The 17,133-nt window shown below is 40.6% G+C and overlaps 1 protein-coding gene across 4 annotated transcripts in view; it reads right to left on the bottom strand.

Moving 5' to 3' along the window:
* Window positions 1-277: 277 nt before the first annotated feature.
* The window catches only part of PTPN5 (protein tyrosine phosphatase non-receptor type 5), an 82,459-nt gene continuing 65,603 nt past the window's right edge, over window positions 278-17,133 (bottom strand). For all 4 annotated transcript variants that reach the window (XM_050336850.1, XM_050336847.1, XM_050336848.1 and 1 more), the window contains exons 11-14: window positions 14,427-14,537; window positions 8,735-8,895; window positions 5,877-5,990; window positions 278-2,148 (exon numbers count right to left, since the gene is read on the bottom strand). In XM_050336850.1, coding sequence (XP_050192807.1) covers window positions 2,055-2,148; window positions 5,877-5,990; window positions 8,735-8,895; window positions 14,427-14,537 — 480 coding nt within the window. In that variant the 3' untranslated portion in view covers window positions 278-2,054. The remainder of the gene's footprint in view (window positions 2,149-5,876; window positions 5,991-8,734; window positions 8,896-14,426; window positions 14,538-17,133) is intronic.

The raw sequence follows: 17,133 nt of genomic DNA, 5'->3' as shown, positions 1-17,133 counted from the left end.
CACACTCCTATAAATCATCAACAAATATTCTTTAGCAGATGCACGGGAAGCTGATGACAGAGCAAGTAATTTTATTCATTGAGCCAGTTTTGACACTGAAGGGCACTGAAAGCTGAAAACATTTATAAGGAGTTCCACTTACAACGTTATTTAGAACATCAGTGGTGATTTTGTTATTTCTAAGGAGTGTTTAGATGGGATACTGTTACTCCTTTGAAAAAATGAGTAGCTGTGGGAGAATATAGCTATCAAGATTTACATAAAACTAACAGTCATGTTATGCTCAAAAGCTTAAGTTTATTGCTCTATTTAATGACTACCACCAGTATTTTAAAAAAGAATGCCAGTTCTTCCTGCTAGCTTCTCACTGAAGGAAATATTTTAAATACAGCAATAAAATCAAGAGGTTTAAAGATAACACATTTTGCCACACATTCATGCAAACCCTGCAGACAGGATTTTTACAGGTTCATGGATACAGAATAAACACAAAGGTGTGTACTGAAATAATGGGAAACTTTCCCCACAGTGAAGAAGTTGTAGGCATAACATCTCAGGGCCTACCCTGCACCTACTGACGTCAATGGCAAAACATCATTGGGAGCAGGATCAGTCCTTATTGTTCTGAGAGCTGCTTTACCTGCTCCTGACTATCAAGTGCAGTAAATTCGCAGAATCTCCTGCACTAATATAAGCAGTGGGTGTTGGTTATTGTTACAAATAAAGAGAAGCAAAAATATTTTTAGTAGGTCATTACAGCTTCTATTCACAAAACACTCATCTTTCATGTCAAGGATCCTGCATACCTCCATTTTTCTCTGCTCAGTGAAGCACTTAAACATGTGGTTACCTGTAAGCATTAAACACAAAATACGGTCTTCACAGCCTGACTGAGTTCTGAAACAGAAAAGATGGGCAGCAGGTTGTAATAGTTAAAAGGAAACACTAGTGGTTAGAATGGGCTAATGATTGTCTAAATTTGGGTTAAGGGCAAATTTATCAAAAAGCAGCCAACAAGTTCAGAATGATTTTTTTTTTTTAAAGCTGCCTACAGAATTTATGTTAATTTTAATAAGCATTGGGCACCCGGTCACCTTCAAAGTTTTGAAATGAGTTTAAATTCACAGATTACAAGTGATTTTATTAACAGATTTTTAATAAATATGAACTCACAAAATTCCTCACCCGATTTTGAATCTCAGATTTCAGAGGAAATTGTATTCAGATTGTGGTCTGACTGCTTAAAAATAGAAACTATCTGCAAGTTTGCCAGATGACTGAAATGCCAAAATATTGACAAAGAAAAGGTAAAGTGTGAAGAATTTATGTTCAGATCTGCTTCTACTATTCGTCTCATATTCAGCCAGCCGTCATGGTACTGAGCTACAGTGCTGGTAAGAACTCAAGGTTAGAATTTGAGGCAAGGATTTGACTCACATAACTGAAATATTTTCCCCCCTTTAGTTCTGATAACACTGGTGGTGGACTGCTTCAGAAAAAATAAACAAGCAAACGTGATGTGTGAAACATCATTTCAATGTGAATCTACTTGAATCTTTCAATGCAGAGGCTCAGAAAGTTTACGATATACACAGTATTCGGTAATTTTATATGTAAAAACAATCAGAAAGAGGCAAAAAGTTACTTTCAAGCTTAGTCAACATACGGCACATTGCAGCATGACAATTCAAAAAGTTTCACACTGTATTTGGATATATTAGCAATGATCTTTTAAAAAGTAGCAAACTGAAGACAGTGGATTTTTTCTGATTTTTTTTCTTGCTTTTGTAACAAATGAAGCTACTATTCTTATTTACAGTATAAATAAGCCTTTTTTGGTGAAGATTATGTCCTGTCACGTATGTTTAAGACAAGGTGTATCTCAGCTCTTAAATGTCAATGCAAACAAGAGCATAAAAGCAGTATCAAAGTAAAATAATATATCTTTCCAGCTAAGACAGCCAGGTTACCATGTGTCTCTTATCAGATCTGAAATATATCTGAATGCAGTCAAAAGTTCTCTTGGCTTTAGCCTTTAGGAATATAATGGACATTTATTCTTCTGCTGTTCTAGAAAGCTGTTTTCCGTACAAGCTCATGACATGATGGACAAATTGATACTGTTCACAAGTCTGGATCATTCCTCCCCTGAAAAGGAAAGAAAAAAAGGGGAGGGAAATAGCAGTCTTATTACATGCAAGCACATGAGGAAACAGCACAGCTAACATGCAGCTTGTGCTACAAACCAAAGGTCTATTCCAAAGCTTCCTGAAATGAGTGAGAAATGCCCCTTGATTGCAACCAGCTTGCAGTCTGACCTTGAGCTCCATTTTAAAAGTCCCTGTTGAGCAAGGAACAGAAGGCCGTGAGAACAGGAATGGGCTTTATGTTCATTTTCCTTGTCAGAGGAAACACCATCGTCATTTATATTCATATTACCTGAGCACTTGTACTCCAAGAAGTCCACTTTAAACACCATGAAAAGCAATCCCCACCCTAAAGCTCTAGAGAGAGAGATGGGAGCAGGGGAAATAAAGAAGGGAAGTAGCTTATCCAAGACTTCACAGCTGCACAAGGGACTGAATTTGGGACTATAGAGAGCTAGGCCAGGCCAGCCCAGCCCAGACAACTGATGCAAATTTCTCATTCTGCAACGAGGATTCTTTCCTCTGTGCCATCCCATATCATGATTTTGGCAAGTTCACCAGGGAGCTCTAGGGATGACTAGCAGGATTTTGGAACAGACAATGTAGCCTTTGAAAAGTTACTCAGATTTGTAGCTGAGTTGACTATAGTGCACACCTTGACAGTAAAAGACTCCCAGCAGAGTAACCTATTTTGGTTCAGCTTGTTTTTCAGCTTTTGCTGTTCTCTTTAAAACTGCAAACCTGAAGGGAAGTGCAAGCAGGAGCAAAACCAGTTTGATTTTCCATGTATCATTAACCTGTGTGTTTCTGCAAGTAGCATATTAAGCAATACATGGGTACTACAAGGAGAGAAAGAAATGAACAAAAATAATCAGGATGAAGTTGCTAATTTTAAGCAAATTTTACAAACATTTAAAATTCTGCCAAGAATACCTCATCAAAGGTGCCACGACCTCTTGGTAATCCATTAGAAAACAACTAAAACCCACGGCTCAAACTCACAAAAAGTGTATGCAGAATTGTGGCAGCACTGGTGCTGTAGCACAGATCCTGGGGTCACGGTGCCAAAATGAGGCTGAAATGACCAGTGGGGTTGAGCAACATGGGAACCTGTGGGTGACCAGAGCCAATCAGACTGTGTCAGTCTGAGGAAGTGCCTGTGTGGTGCATTCCCTTAGAAACCTTCACCAGAGGAAATTAATGGAAGTTGCTTCCTCTGAACCAAATGGATAGCAGACTGCTAACACTCTCCTTGGGGACTGCCCTCTTCTGTGGAGTCCAGCTTCACAATTTTGGGTCACACAGTAACCACAGAAGTAAGGGGGAGATGAGTAGGCAAGATATCCTCCTCCAGCCTTTCGCAATTATTTTGTTAAGCCGCTCCTTGAAATAACACTTAACAATGAGCAGGGAAGGGCAGGGACCCATGCTCCAACTCTCATCAATTAGCAAAGGTGAAAAACACCCACTGTGTTTCTAAAAAATGTATTTCCTAGCTGAGCATCTCCCCCCCACCTGCTCTACTTAATACAAGCTCACAGTTGATCTATTTCTGAGCCCCTCCGTGCCACACACAGGATTGAAATGTATCTACGTCAGCCTGTGACACACAAGGAATGTTAGTCATATCAATTAATCCCCAAGCAATTCCATTAACAGTGGGGTTGCACCCAGAAGTTGTAGCAACACAGGCACTAAGGTGGTCATCGAATTTCAGACCACAGGAAATTATTTTCCTTTTTATCTGATTCCCTGCTACGTGATGGCTTCCTCCCTCCCCACACATATGCATGCCATGACATGTGCTTGCTGTCCAAGCTTTGGCATAGAATAGACAAATTATGTTTTCACCCTTTTTTGCCACGGAAACCTTTCAAATCTGAGTTGCTTTGTGGGCAATGACAGCAAATGTCTCTCAGCACTGTGGGAAGGATGCAGGAATGATTCCTTCCTCTCCTTAGTCATAATGGGTTATTTTAGGATCAGCTGTTGGCCACTGATACAAAGCCCAGTGCACAGGATTTTTCCAAGGGATCTGTGAGGGAATGAAGGTAAAGAAACATTTGTTCTCTTCCCACCCATGGCAACGTCAAAGGTGGTTCTCAGGGCTAAGGTCAACCTCTGTACTGCTGTGTGAAGCAGTGAGGTGCATTCCATTACACATCTACTCAGGCCTGCATGCAGTCCTCTTTCCCTGCATACCTGGTGACCCCTTCCCATTCTCCCTGTTTTCTCTAGCCAGTAATGACCAGGCAAGAGGAGGAGACACAGACAGTCTTCCTTCTTATAGCTGCTTGGGCAGCTCATCATCTCATGCTACTTTTGAAGTCACCTGAAGCTTTTGTGGGGCTTTAGTGAAAATGAGAGTGGATGGCAGCATGGCTTCCAAGAGACTACAAGCTCCATTTTTCAGTCCTTGAAGAAATCATGCTGTTCTGTAGGAAGGATGGTGATATGCTTCCCATCTTGAGTATTTTAGCCCATGACATTTAAATTGCCTTTTCTTATCCCATCCCACTCCTGAGAGGTACGTGGCAGCTACAGAGGTTCCTGCAGTCTTTCTTTCCCTCCATGGTGTCCTAAGTGTGATTTCTCTTCTTCAGCCTTCTAAAAATGACTGCCAGTTCCCCTCTCCCTCCCCCTTGTATTTTTAATTGGTCTTCTGTATCATACTCATTTGTAAGCAGGCATCTTCAACCTTCATTTGTATGGTTATTTTCCTGTGTAACATTAGTCACAGAGACAAGATATTTCACATCCAGACAGATATTTCACTGGTCTGTGGATGATCAGCATTCACTATTCATATTCTGGTTTTCTTTTTCTCAAGAAGCCTTTCCTTGTCTGGCCTGAAATTCACTGAAATAGCCAAATCTCTAAGCCCCTGCAGGTCCTTGTCTATCAGAGCCTCAGCAGGGCAGCAAGCATTTCATTTTCTGCCTCCCACTGAGCATAATTTCTCCTCTGAAATAAAGTTCAGCGTGGGGTTGAGGTTCTTTTTTTTCCCTCAGAAAAATCTTTGGTATGTTTTTCGTGACATCTCTTCCCCCGACTACATTTATCATTATCATTAGAGAGAGCTCTGAGACATGTTTTGATGGCACTTGAAACCAGTGGGAGAGGAAAAATAACATCTCTGGTGCAAAATTCAAGTCTGTTTACTTCATAATCAAACTCAAGGTGGTGTGTTAAGAAATGCTTAACTGGAAACCACTGAATTTGTGGAAATTTTCACAGCTCCTCTCATATGTCTGCAAACACTCTGGATTGTCTCCCTCTCTAAGCAGTGTCCCTCCCAACATGGCTCACAGGTCCCAGTATGTAAGACCAGTTTTATTTACTCCACCTGGGAGGAAAGTCATGATCCGTGGCTCTGAACTAAAGTACAGCAGATCTTTGAGCCTTTGCTTCCGTATGAACATGGGGCTAACTCCTCAGCTGGTAAAAGACCATACCTTGCTGCATGCAGATGGGCAGCTATGCAGATTGTGATGCCAGCTGTGACTCTAACTCAGTTCTAGGGCTGTTCATTAATGTTTACTGCTCATAAAATAGGCAAAGATTACAAGTAAGAACCGTTTAGAACACGAAAACTTCCTTCAAGGAACGTTCTCTCATGACCTCCACTTGCCTTTGTTTTCCTCCTCTTCCCGTTTGTCTCTCCTTAAATAAAGGGAAATGTTACCATTTTTCTTCTTGTTTTTCTGGAGAGGAAACTGGCTTTCTTACCTGTCTAACCGTAACTGGCAGGCTGTTCGCAATATGTCAACTATGCCCTCGTTCTTCAGCTGTTTACAGCACACACTAGTTGCAATAAAGCAGCCAGTCCTCCCGATGCCTGCACTGAGGAAGGGAAAAGCAAAGAGAGGCGGTGGAGATGTCAGAATGGCTCTGGAACTTCCTTGTTAAACAAGTGCCATTAAACCAGCACAAACCCCGTTATCCTTTTTGTCCCTCCAACCTGCCATTTGCCAGGTGAGTGCTTCCAGATAGAAAGCCCTAACTAGGAAAAGATGCTAACTTCAGTGGGATAACACAATTAAGTGTGAGCCACTCATAGCAAAAGGGTGAACACTGCACATACAGTGCTAAAAGTGGACTTACTAGTTACCACTTGACCCAATATGTTGTTAAACCTGCCAGTGAACCATTGAAAAAAAGCAGTTAAACTGTATTTCTTAGATAGATTTGGTTTGATGGCAACCCTTCCTTTGAAGGCAAACTTTGCTTGATATTCTTAATTCTAACAGCTCCTTTGAAAGTTATTTTCATTCACAGGTGCATCAAAAAACCTAACCCTTGGTTAGGTTTAACCCTTTTAACCCTTGGTTAAATTATTAGAGCTAGCAGCAGTATAGTAAGTGTGATGTCATTTGCTGATCAGATTTACAATGTAGTAATTATCTGAATTAGAGCAGGATACAAGAAATTCACTAATAAAGAAACGTGTTTGTCTTTCCTGAAATCCTTTGCATCTGATTCAGTCCTTGGTTAATGACCAGAACTGAATTTATTCTCAAAGCCACAGTGCTATAGAAGCTGTGAATTCTTCTTATCACCTAACAATCTAGCAGCAAATGCTGGAAGCTCTTCTTATGCGTGAAATAATTAAGTGAGCACACTCAGGAATAATTACTTGACACAACCACAAGCAATCCTGCTTTCATTTACATTGTGAGAAAGTCAATGCAAAACCACTGGCAACTGGTTGACTGCTGCTCACAAAGTCCTTCACCTTCTAGTTGCCCATAACCAAACAGGCCACAGCACAGAGCTCTTGACACTGTTTACTGTCCCTAGATTCCAGAGTGTTTTGCAAAGGGAGGGAACAACATGCATTTTTAGATAAAGTAAACACCATTGAGACAGCTCTTGTCCCAGGGGAAGTTGCAGGTCTCTCAGTGGCCGAGACAAGGTCATAATTCCTCCAAGACTGCATAAGAGTGGCACATTATCCACATAAAATATTTTTTTAATATAATCCTTTCACCGTGTCTCTTAGCAGATTTTTTCAATTAAAAGTGCCCCATTTCTCCCCAGATTATTACTTTGTCTTGAGGATGAACCTTACTAGAGGACAAAACAAATATGCATAGAAAGAGTGACATAGTGACCAGCAGCTCCACCTGTAGCCAATACCATAATGCTTCAAGGAGCTCTTAGAGAGTCAAAAATTTCCAAGGGCAAAGGGGACCTTCTTAAAAAACATTTCTTATTTTTTATCTGAACTCTCCCCAATTTCTTATCATCTGTTTAAAAACACAGGCAGAAAAACTGTACATGTGATATCATACAAACTTTTTACTAGTGTTTACTCCATATTAGCTTATAGATGGATCTTTGATGACACCGAACTAACCAATCATTCATTCCAAGAGGCTCTTTAAAAATACTCTCATTCTATAATACCCACTTACTATGGATGTTGGAGAGCAAACATCTGCTGTTTCCTAGAAAATGTTACGCAAAATGAAGTAAAATTCCTTACAAAAATCTATTTGGCAAAATGTATCTTGTTGAAATTATGGAAGATTACCCTGGCAAGATAACTGCATCTCTTATCAGTCTTTCTGCTATTTACCTGGAATAACTGCTTTGACAACTGACTTGCAGTTTTCGAGTAATCATATTTAACCTTTCTAAGCACTGGCAAAACAGGAATAGCTTTTAGACCTCTGGAACTTCTCCAATTTTCCAAGAACTGTAATTCAGCTCTACTAAACTTTAATGGTTTAGAGTCTGTGAACCAACTTTTTTAAACACCCTTGGATGAAAATCATTCAGCATATCTGATTTAATAATGGTCAGTAGTCGTTGCTTAACACGCTCCTTAGCTAGCAGTGCAAAAGGACATACTTCATCACATCTACAAGTGCTAAGTACATCTTCCTACTTCCTTCTGAAGACAGAAGTATCTATCTTCATCTATTTTTATTCTGCTCTGATTGATAATTATAATTTTCTCACCAGACTTCAAACCACTGTAAGGATTTTGTTCCTTCCATACAAGAAGTTTTCATCATTCCCAAGGCTTTTTACAGATACTTCAGTTTTACTATCAGTTGCATAAATTTCCTGACTGTTGGTTAGTACTTGCTGCAATCAGCTTTGTCACTGTTTCATTTATGTGCTATACTTAAATTATTGTCTTTGGCCTAATAATGATTTATTTAAAAAAAAAAAAAAAAAAGCAAAGGAGGAATCTATAAAACATGGGGGTTTGAGGCTTAAAGTTTAATATTCTTATTTTTCTGCTTGTAAGTGTCTTCTTACTCAATTTCATCAAAAGCTTGTTAATGTTTGCTACCTTGACCATTTAAAGATAATTAAAGGCATATATTACTGGTAAGGCAAATGAAATGAAAGCGTTCTTACAAGTAACTGAGCCTCCACCAGGTTTTGTGTTCATCTCAGTCTGTATCTGAATGCAACACTGGGTAACAGACAACTATTGTCATTAAATATTTGAAGTTCCGAGCATATTTCAGAAGCAGTTGGACAAGATCTCCCATGTCTGACTGATGGCCTAAATGACAGTATCTACACTACGCCATGCAAAGAAGCCTTAGAATTCAGAATTTATTTACCTGCAGTGAACAATCACTGGGGCATTCTTCTCCTCTGCACTCTGCATGGCCTCTTCCACTTCCAGCACTAGCTGTAACAGAGGAGGGGCTTGATCTGGTGTCTTCTGGTCTGGCCAAGACGTGTACCAGTAATGTTTCAGGTTTCTGACTTCTTCTCCTTTCTGCAATCCAGTTAAGACAAACACCACAAAGTTTTAAAAGAACTTCTCATGGTAAACTGATACTGAAACGTGGCCTTCCCTTTAAGAGTGAGATGATTGACTCAATCTGCTGGAAAGACAATACAGCTGGACACAAACAATCCAGGAGATTGCTGCAGAGCACTGATGATATTTTTTTGACACAGGTGGTGGAAGAGTCACAGAGGAAAGGTGTGCTGCTGGACCTTGTATTAACAAAGAGGGACTGGTTGAGCACATGAAGGTTGGGGGCAGCCTTGGCTGCAGTGATCAAGATATGGTGGAATTCAGGATCCTGCTTGGAATAAGCAAGGTCAGTAAGTAGGATTACAAGCCTGAATTTTAGGAGAGCTAACTTTGGTTTCTTCACGAAATTAACTGAATTAGGGTTAGGGCCCTAGAAGATGGGGGGGCCAAGACAGCTGGTCCAAGCATCACTTCCTCAAAGCTCAAGATTGGTGCATCCTACTGGGTAAGAAATCAAGCCAAAGGGGTGTCACCCCAGTCTTCAAAAAGGGCAAAGATGACCCAGGGAGCTACAGGCCAGTCAGTCTCAGCTCCATCCCTGGAAAGATGATTGAACAGTTCACCCTGGATGTCACCTCTAAACATGTGGAGGAAAACAAGGTTATCTGGAATATTCAACATGGATTTACTGAGGGGTAATCACGTTTGACCAATCTGACAGCCTTCTGTGATGGTGCAGCTGTCTGGGTAGATGAGGGGACAGCAGTGGACATGTGAGGGGACAGTGACTTTTGACACTGTCTCCCATAACATTGCCATAGGTAAGCTCAGGAAGCATGGGCTGGATGAGTTGACACTGAGGTGGATTGAGAATTGACTGAACAGAAGAGCTCAGAGGCTTGTGAACAGCGTTGAAGAGTCAGCTGGCAGGCCTGTAGCTAGCAGTGTTCCCCAGAGGTCAGTACTGGGTTCAGTACTGTTTAATTTACTCACCAATAACCTGGATCAAAGGACAGAGTGTACCATCAGCACGTTTGCTGATGATACAAAACTGAGAGGAGTGGCTGATACACCACAAGGCTGTGCTGCCCTTCTGTGATACCTGGACAGGCTGGAGACTTGGGCAGAGAGGAACTTGATGAACAACATAGGCAAGTAGAGGATCCTTCACCTGGGGAGGAATAACCCCAGGCACCAGCACAGGCTGGGAAGCAACTCTGTGGAGAAGGACCTGGGAGTCCTAGTGGACAACAATCTGTCCATGAGCCAGCAGTGTGCCCTTGGGGCCAAGAAGGCCAAGGGTATCCTGAGATGGACTAGGAAGAGCACTGACAGCAAGATGTGGGGTTGACCCTGCCCCTCCATTCAGCCCCAGTGAAGCCTCACCTGGAGTGCTGTGTCCAGTTCTGGGCTCCCCAGTTCAAGGCAGACAAGGCACTACTGCAGAGGGTCCAGTGGAAGGCCACAAAGATGATTGGGGCACTGGAGCACCCCACTGATAGGGAAAGGCTGAGGGAGCTGGGCCTGTTTAGCCTGGAGAAGAAATGACTGAGAGAGGACCTTACTGATGTCTATAAGTATCTGAAGGGAGGGTGTCAAAAGGGTGGAGCCAGACTCTTCAGTAGTGCCCAGCAACAGGATAAGGACAGGCACAAACTGAAACACAGGAAGTTCCATCTGATCACGAGGAAAACCTTTTTTACTTTGAGGGTGACAGAGCACTGGAACAAGCTCCACAACAGAGAGGTTGTGGAGTCTCCTTCTCTGGAGATATCCAGAACTCACCTGGATGCAATCCCATGCAGCCTACCTTAGGTGAACATGCTTTAGCAGAAGGCTTGAACCAGGTGATCTCTCGGGGTCCCTTCAAACACCAACCATTATGTGAATGCTAAATGGAGAGATCCATATTGGATGCCACACAACATAGAAATCTGGACTTCAAATATCATGTCTGCACTTCAGTAAACTGCCATTAAAAAAAAAAAAAAATTCCTCCTCCCTAAAGTATTCTGCTCTTTTAGTGCCAAGAGCTGTGTGCAAAACACTCCAGGCAGTCTGTTCCCTCTTGACAGATTCATTCAGCAAAGCCAGAGCTGTGCTTGTGACATAATTGCTTTCATAATGTATTTGACAGACAGAGAGCCAGGAGCCATATCTCTGTCTCTGATAGCTAGATAAATAGATGAGGGAGAGAGATGGGAGCTTATTTTTCTATCTCTTCTGACAGACAGACTTACATCAGTTTCCTGTCAATTCTACTCTTCTCTTCAGACATGGTGACAACTTCAGAGACCCTGTGGAAGGTTGGAATAGTCTCTAGCTGCAGTCCATGGCTTTTTGAGAGACACAAATTCCGAGTCTCTGTCTCAGAATGGCTATGAAATAGCAAATATGCCATTTCCTTTTCCAAGTGCCAAGTAGCACAGTGCGTTTCTGATTTTGTGTGTTCAAAGTGATATCCTTCTGTCTGATTTCTGCAGGTGCAAAATAGTAACATGGTGCTCAGGGAACTGGCCTTAGCCTACAGCCATTATGCAAGCCAGCTGGCATGGGGCTAAGAAAATGTTTTCAAAAGGTCCAGGAACGGAAATGTTATCTTCCACAACCCTCCCTTCAACACAAGGCTGAGTTGAAGAGGGGAGAAAAAATAATAAAAAAAGACAAATTTGGCCCTTCTAAAGAACAAGGCACAAAAATCTGAAAATAGTTTCTGTCATCTATATTCCCAAGTCCCTCCCTATGACTGTCAGTGACTGAATGTTAAGAGCGCTCTGTGATCGTGCCATTTTCCATCCTTCTCTTTGGTTGAGAGAGCTTTTGCACAGCTTCACAGTGAATTAGACTGGGAAAGTGATCAAGCTAAATCTTTTTACTTTCTTGAGATGAATTAATTTTCCAATAGATTTACTGGTTTCCCCCTTTGGCTTACCACACAGTCACATAAATGCTTGTGAGGGGACATGGGAGATGGTACAAAGGGTAGGAACAAGACAGCTGAGTAACAGGAGGCTTGGCTTCATTGAGGTGCTGTTCCATCTCACACTAGGTTTAAAATGTTCATTGAAGAACAGCCATAGGAACCTTAAAGCTATGTCTAACTCAATTTAGGAAAAGAGAATCTTACTATTGCAGCACAGAGCCTGGCCTTAGGTTATTTATCCTAATAAGAAAATACTTCGTTTAAGAGAGCATAACCAGTTGTCACAAATAGTACTCGAGCTCACTTCAGTAAGTATAATCAACACTCCTCTGAAACAGGAACATACACAGTTGCATTTGAATGTGACTGTGTGTGAGCCACAGAAGTTATGATCACCTGATTCTTAGCTCAGTTGTCAAAAATTATAATAAAAATGTTGTCAATAACACAGACAAAAAAGTAAAAGATGACAGTCATCTGAAGAAAAACATGAATCACTACATGAAGTCACTTAGCTGACAGAACACAAAACAGCTGATGTTCTAATCATGAATTCTGGATGTCTTCAGTTTTGTCTACAGTGATAAAAGTTTTATGCTTCTGCTTAGAGAACCCTGACTTGTGTGGTTCTGTACACTTCTGCTCTAACTTTAACAAAATATTCTCTGTGGTGGCTCCCTGAGACTGAGACAACTTGGGAACACTTAGGAGGAAGCAAAATTTAAGTGATGGTTTGAAGTCTACCATCACGTATGCTGTAGCTGAGGTCATGAATCAGTGACTAGACACTGGCAGGTTTCTCTGAGAAAGGAAAACAAGCCTTGCCTATTGCCTGAGTTTTTTCTGAATTCCTGAAGCTTGTCAAATCCTGTCCCCTGTACTGAGAGAAGTATTACAGTCCACTCTGTAATACAAACACACAGTAATCATATATTGCTGGTAGTGGTATCAGATATTTCTGACCACTCCTATTCAAGGGAAAACAGAAGTCTATTCATGGCTTCTCCAGCGTTCACTACCAAGTCACTTAACGTACACATAGTTTGGAGCTCCTACTCCACTACTGCTATTAAGTGATAAATGTACAGCTCTAGGCAACGGTAACTTAACAAATGGAATCTTTATTTCAGCTTTAGAATTCAACAGTTCACATCCTGACGTTTGGGGTGGGAAGAAAGAGACATTACCACACTAGTACTGAAAACAAAAACATTGTTTAACTCGGATGAAGCTGCAACTCTGCAGCGTGTCACTTCCCACTTGTCAGGGAGTGTGATTTTCTCCTTGCTGCCTTAGCCAAAAGCGTGAGTGACAGACTTTAAACACTCTGAACGTCCCAGACATGGGATATCATATGCTGGCTTTCTGCCTATTAGCATATGGCTGAAGAGACTTGAAACTGGTTGGATAAAAGGAGAGTTTTTCCAGCTGGGAAAGAAATGGTGGTGTTATACTGAGGTCAGGGATAGATCTGGTAGATGAAAGATGTATGAAGTTTATGTAAATAGACTGTTCTTATTAAAACATGTAGCTTGATATTCTAGAACCTAGCAATGAAAATAGTTGTAAAATAGGACTCTGGTACTTTAGACCAAGTAGCATCTAAGTACTTAGAAAATCAAACCTATGTTTAAGTTTTCTATCCAGAAGATGACAGAATGGTTACTGGTATATAAAACTACATATACAGTTGGTTTGAAAGATAGTAATATTTAGAAATATTTAGAAATAAAAGAAAATATTTTTAAGAGTCATCAACAGTTTTGGTGTCTTGGAGCAGAATGACCCCTTAAAGTATCTTTGAAGTCAAGTCAGACAAATTACTCAAAGAATAAATTAACATGGTACCTACTGAAAGGGCTTTAGCCTTGAGGAACAGAAGTAATGTTACTATACTAATGACAAGTGCAAAACAGACCAGTGGTCCCAGTGCTGAGAGAAACTGAAAATAGGTAAGCAAAATTAAAACACCTTTTGCTCAGTTCTCAACTCCCCCACTTCTTGCTAGTAGCGCAAATCATCCTACATATAAACAGCTCAGTCTAACAGCATCCTAATAAAGACCATAAAAGGACAAGAGTATTTCTTAGGGGTCTACCCATACATACTACAAATTATCTAAGACGCCATGTATGTCAAAAATTCTCTGTTATTAGTAATCAGTAGCCCTTTGCCCAAGTCTGTGGACCAATGAGCAAACAAGCCTTTGAATTCTACAGAACATCATCACAGAGTTTAGCATATTACTCCACAAGTGCTATCTACGGTATGACTTGCAAAGGCTAGTAAGAAGCTCTCTGTGAACTACCATGTCATTCTAAACAAGCAGTGAACTCAGAGGACACAGGCACAGAATGAGTCACTGGTTTCTTACCAAGTGAACACCATCCTACTACAACTGAGCTGGTAGCTTTCAGACTGTACACATGCAGCCTAAATCTCTGCTTATTTTACTGTAGTCTTCACATCAACGAAATGAGCACAGCTACAATGACTTCAGTAATGAAAAGTGGTATTTGGACAGTGGTACACCGTGCAGAAGATTTTTACATAACTCTCTACAGACATCTCAATTTATAGGTTTAGACTTCTAAACTACTGTAAGTACATTGGAGTGATTTACCTTCAGGGTGATGAGCCTTAAACGGTAATCGTCTGCTTGTATGACTCTGTTAACTGTGATTTCTATTCCTTCATAGGTGACCTGTTCCTCTGGCCAATATTCTGTGCATTTCTGTGTGCAACACAAAATAAATCTAGTTAAGCAGATATCAAGGGAGGTTCATTTTTGCTCCTCTGAAACTGAATACAGCACATGCATAGATGAATATGAATACACTTTGTTCCTATAACAAGTTTTCACTTTCTAAACAGAGACCACATTTCAGCTGATTTTTGCTGCACTCATAATAGCCTGATTGCTTGATTAAAAATGCACAAATCAAGTAATTACTAACTAATGCTTTAAAATACACACATCCTTATTTATCTTTGTGCAGCTGATGTGCATTTTAAAGGTTCATTTGAGAGACCAGTGGCAAAGTGCTTGTGTTTTTAGATTAATCCCTTTCTTAAGATAATAATGATTAGTATAATACACACTAGTTACCAATATGGAAACACAAAATACAGCTTTCCTATTTTTTTATAAAGACTCATTGCTCTCTGAATATAAAATGATCATTTGCATAAGTTTTTGTATAAAATAACATGACTAGGGATGTTTTGGGAAATAGATTACGTATCAAAATCCACTTAAAATTGTCAGTGAGAATCTTTCAAAGCTAAGGAACTAAAAGGAAGCAATAGCAGTGAGAGACATTAGACTGCTACATTTGATTTTGCCCAAAACCAGTCAGAGATGCAGTGAGCACAATCTGACAACGAGAGACTCAGAAACTATAGTCCAGTTGCAAATCTATTTTGTGGTACCAATACACTAAAGACAAAAAAAAATTTTGTAAGCACTCCCATCCTGCACGGAGGACTAAAAAAGACTGTTTTTTCGTAGGCAGCTTCCTAGAACTGATCAATATGCAAAGGCAGAGACAGGCATTTCAAGATGGTGCACAAATTAGTTCATGGACAAGGAATGACATGAACAAGGCAGAATCTGAGAAACAGGTTCCCTTATGATAATGCAAGAGGCAATCTTGTTATCACAGGGGAGTAGGTATCTGCTACTGGTAAAGATGATGCCTGTAAGTTTCCTCTCTCAAACAGCTGCACACAATCTTGAAGGAAGCAAGTTGAATCATTTTGCTCTCCCCCACCAAAAATAATTCTGCTTCAGGAGAAATACTAACAACAGAAAAGTACCTTGCAAAGTTATTGAGTAAAAATTTTTGTGTGGGAGAATCAGTGTTGTTCCATCTGCACGGTGCCTCAGTTAATAACCCACTGGGAGTGTGGCCCACTGTGTCTCTGCAAAGTTATTTACGCAGATTGTGGTTTTTCTCATAAACTGCAGAATCCACTGTAAAAACTGTCAAGAGCTCTAGCAGCTATCAATAGCACAGACATTGCTCTGCTTAAAGGAGTGGAGTAAGATGGCCCACTCATTTCTGTGGGCTGTCTGTCAGTTCAGATTAGAAATGACAGAGGGCTGAGGTACAGAGCTTTTAATACTCACATCAGTGAAGTCATTGCGCTGAGGAGGAACACAAAGCCCCTCTTACAAGCATCACTGCTGAACAAAGGTTTTGGTTTTGAATCTAGGTACTTCTGACTCCTGTTATTCATATTTTAATATATGTGTTACGGAAAAAAGAAATTAATATAGAAGTCATTTACATGAAAAGACCCTGTATTTATGGCTGAGATTCCTGACACCATTTAATTTTTGACACAAAAGGTATCAGAAAAGACTCAGCAGCTCTGTTGTGATATATAGGCTGTAGCAAGCTCCAGTTATGTAGTGCATCAGTACTGCAGTGCACTGCTTCCCAAGACTGATATGAGGGGTAAAATACTTGGCCAGTACATTTAAGAGGCAGTTCAGACATAAAGTCATTTTGCATTCGTGGTATACAATCTTGCCATGAAAACTCTAGTGGGACAACTTATCACCAGGTAGGTCATTCGGGACCAGTATTTCCTCTACATCTTCTCCTTTAAACCTTGAAGTCCTCAAAAGATTCTAGTACACTATGTCATGACATTTTAACATCTTATGCACCAGAAACTGGCAACTTAGATCAACGAGCAAGCTGTTACTTCAATGCTGCTGCTCAGACACATGCATATGCAAATTTAAAGATGTTAGTGAAAACAAAACTTTTAGATCAGCAGCATACTACATTTTGCATCAGCAATGCCTTGACAGTACGTGTTCAATCAGCCAGCTGTAATAACTGAACATTTTTCACTTGCAAAGCATGATAATTCTGTGTCAGTCTTGCTCACTTTTTTTTTTTTTCAGTGAAGTTCAAGGTTAAATTTATTTACTTTATAACTGTGAAAAGCTAAAGGTTAGTGCACGTGCCTGGTTATGGGTACTAAGCTTCCAGCTAGCAGGTAAGCCATTGTAACTCTGTGTGTATGCTGGATGTATTCCCATATTCTTGGGCTTCTAAATGTCTGAAGCCTCTTCTCCAAAGGAAACTCCCTCACCTAAATCGCAATGGGTCCTCAAGGACAAGCTTGACACATACTGCTGCTACAACATTTGGATATCTCCACTATGCATTGCTGCTGGGGTGAGGGAGGATGCAGAGCACAACACGTGCCCAGACCACTTTGTCACATCTTACACTGCCAATAAAGGCAGATGTAAGCTCAGCTACATGTCTGTGAGCTGAAGCCCAGGCACACAGTTCTTGCAACTATGC

The sequence above is a fragment of the Myiozetetes cayanensis genome, unplaced genomic scaffold (assembly GCF_022539395.1).
Source record: "Myiozetetes cayanensis isolate MyiCay16 unplaced genomic scaffold, myiCay2020 scf6-25, whole genome shotgun sequence".
Lineage (NCBI taxonomy): Eukaryota > Metazoa > Chordata > Aves > Passeriformes > Tyrannidae > Myiozetetes > Myiozetetes cayanensis.
Note: the sequence above shows the minus strand (reverse complement) of the source record. Positions and strands in the feature narration are given on the sequence as shown.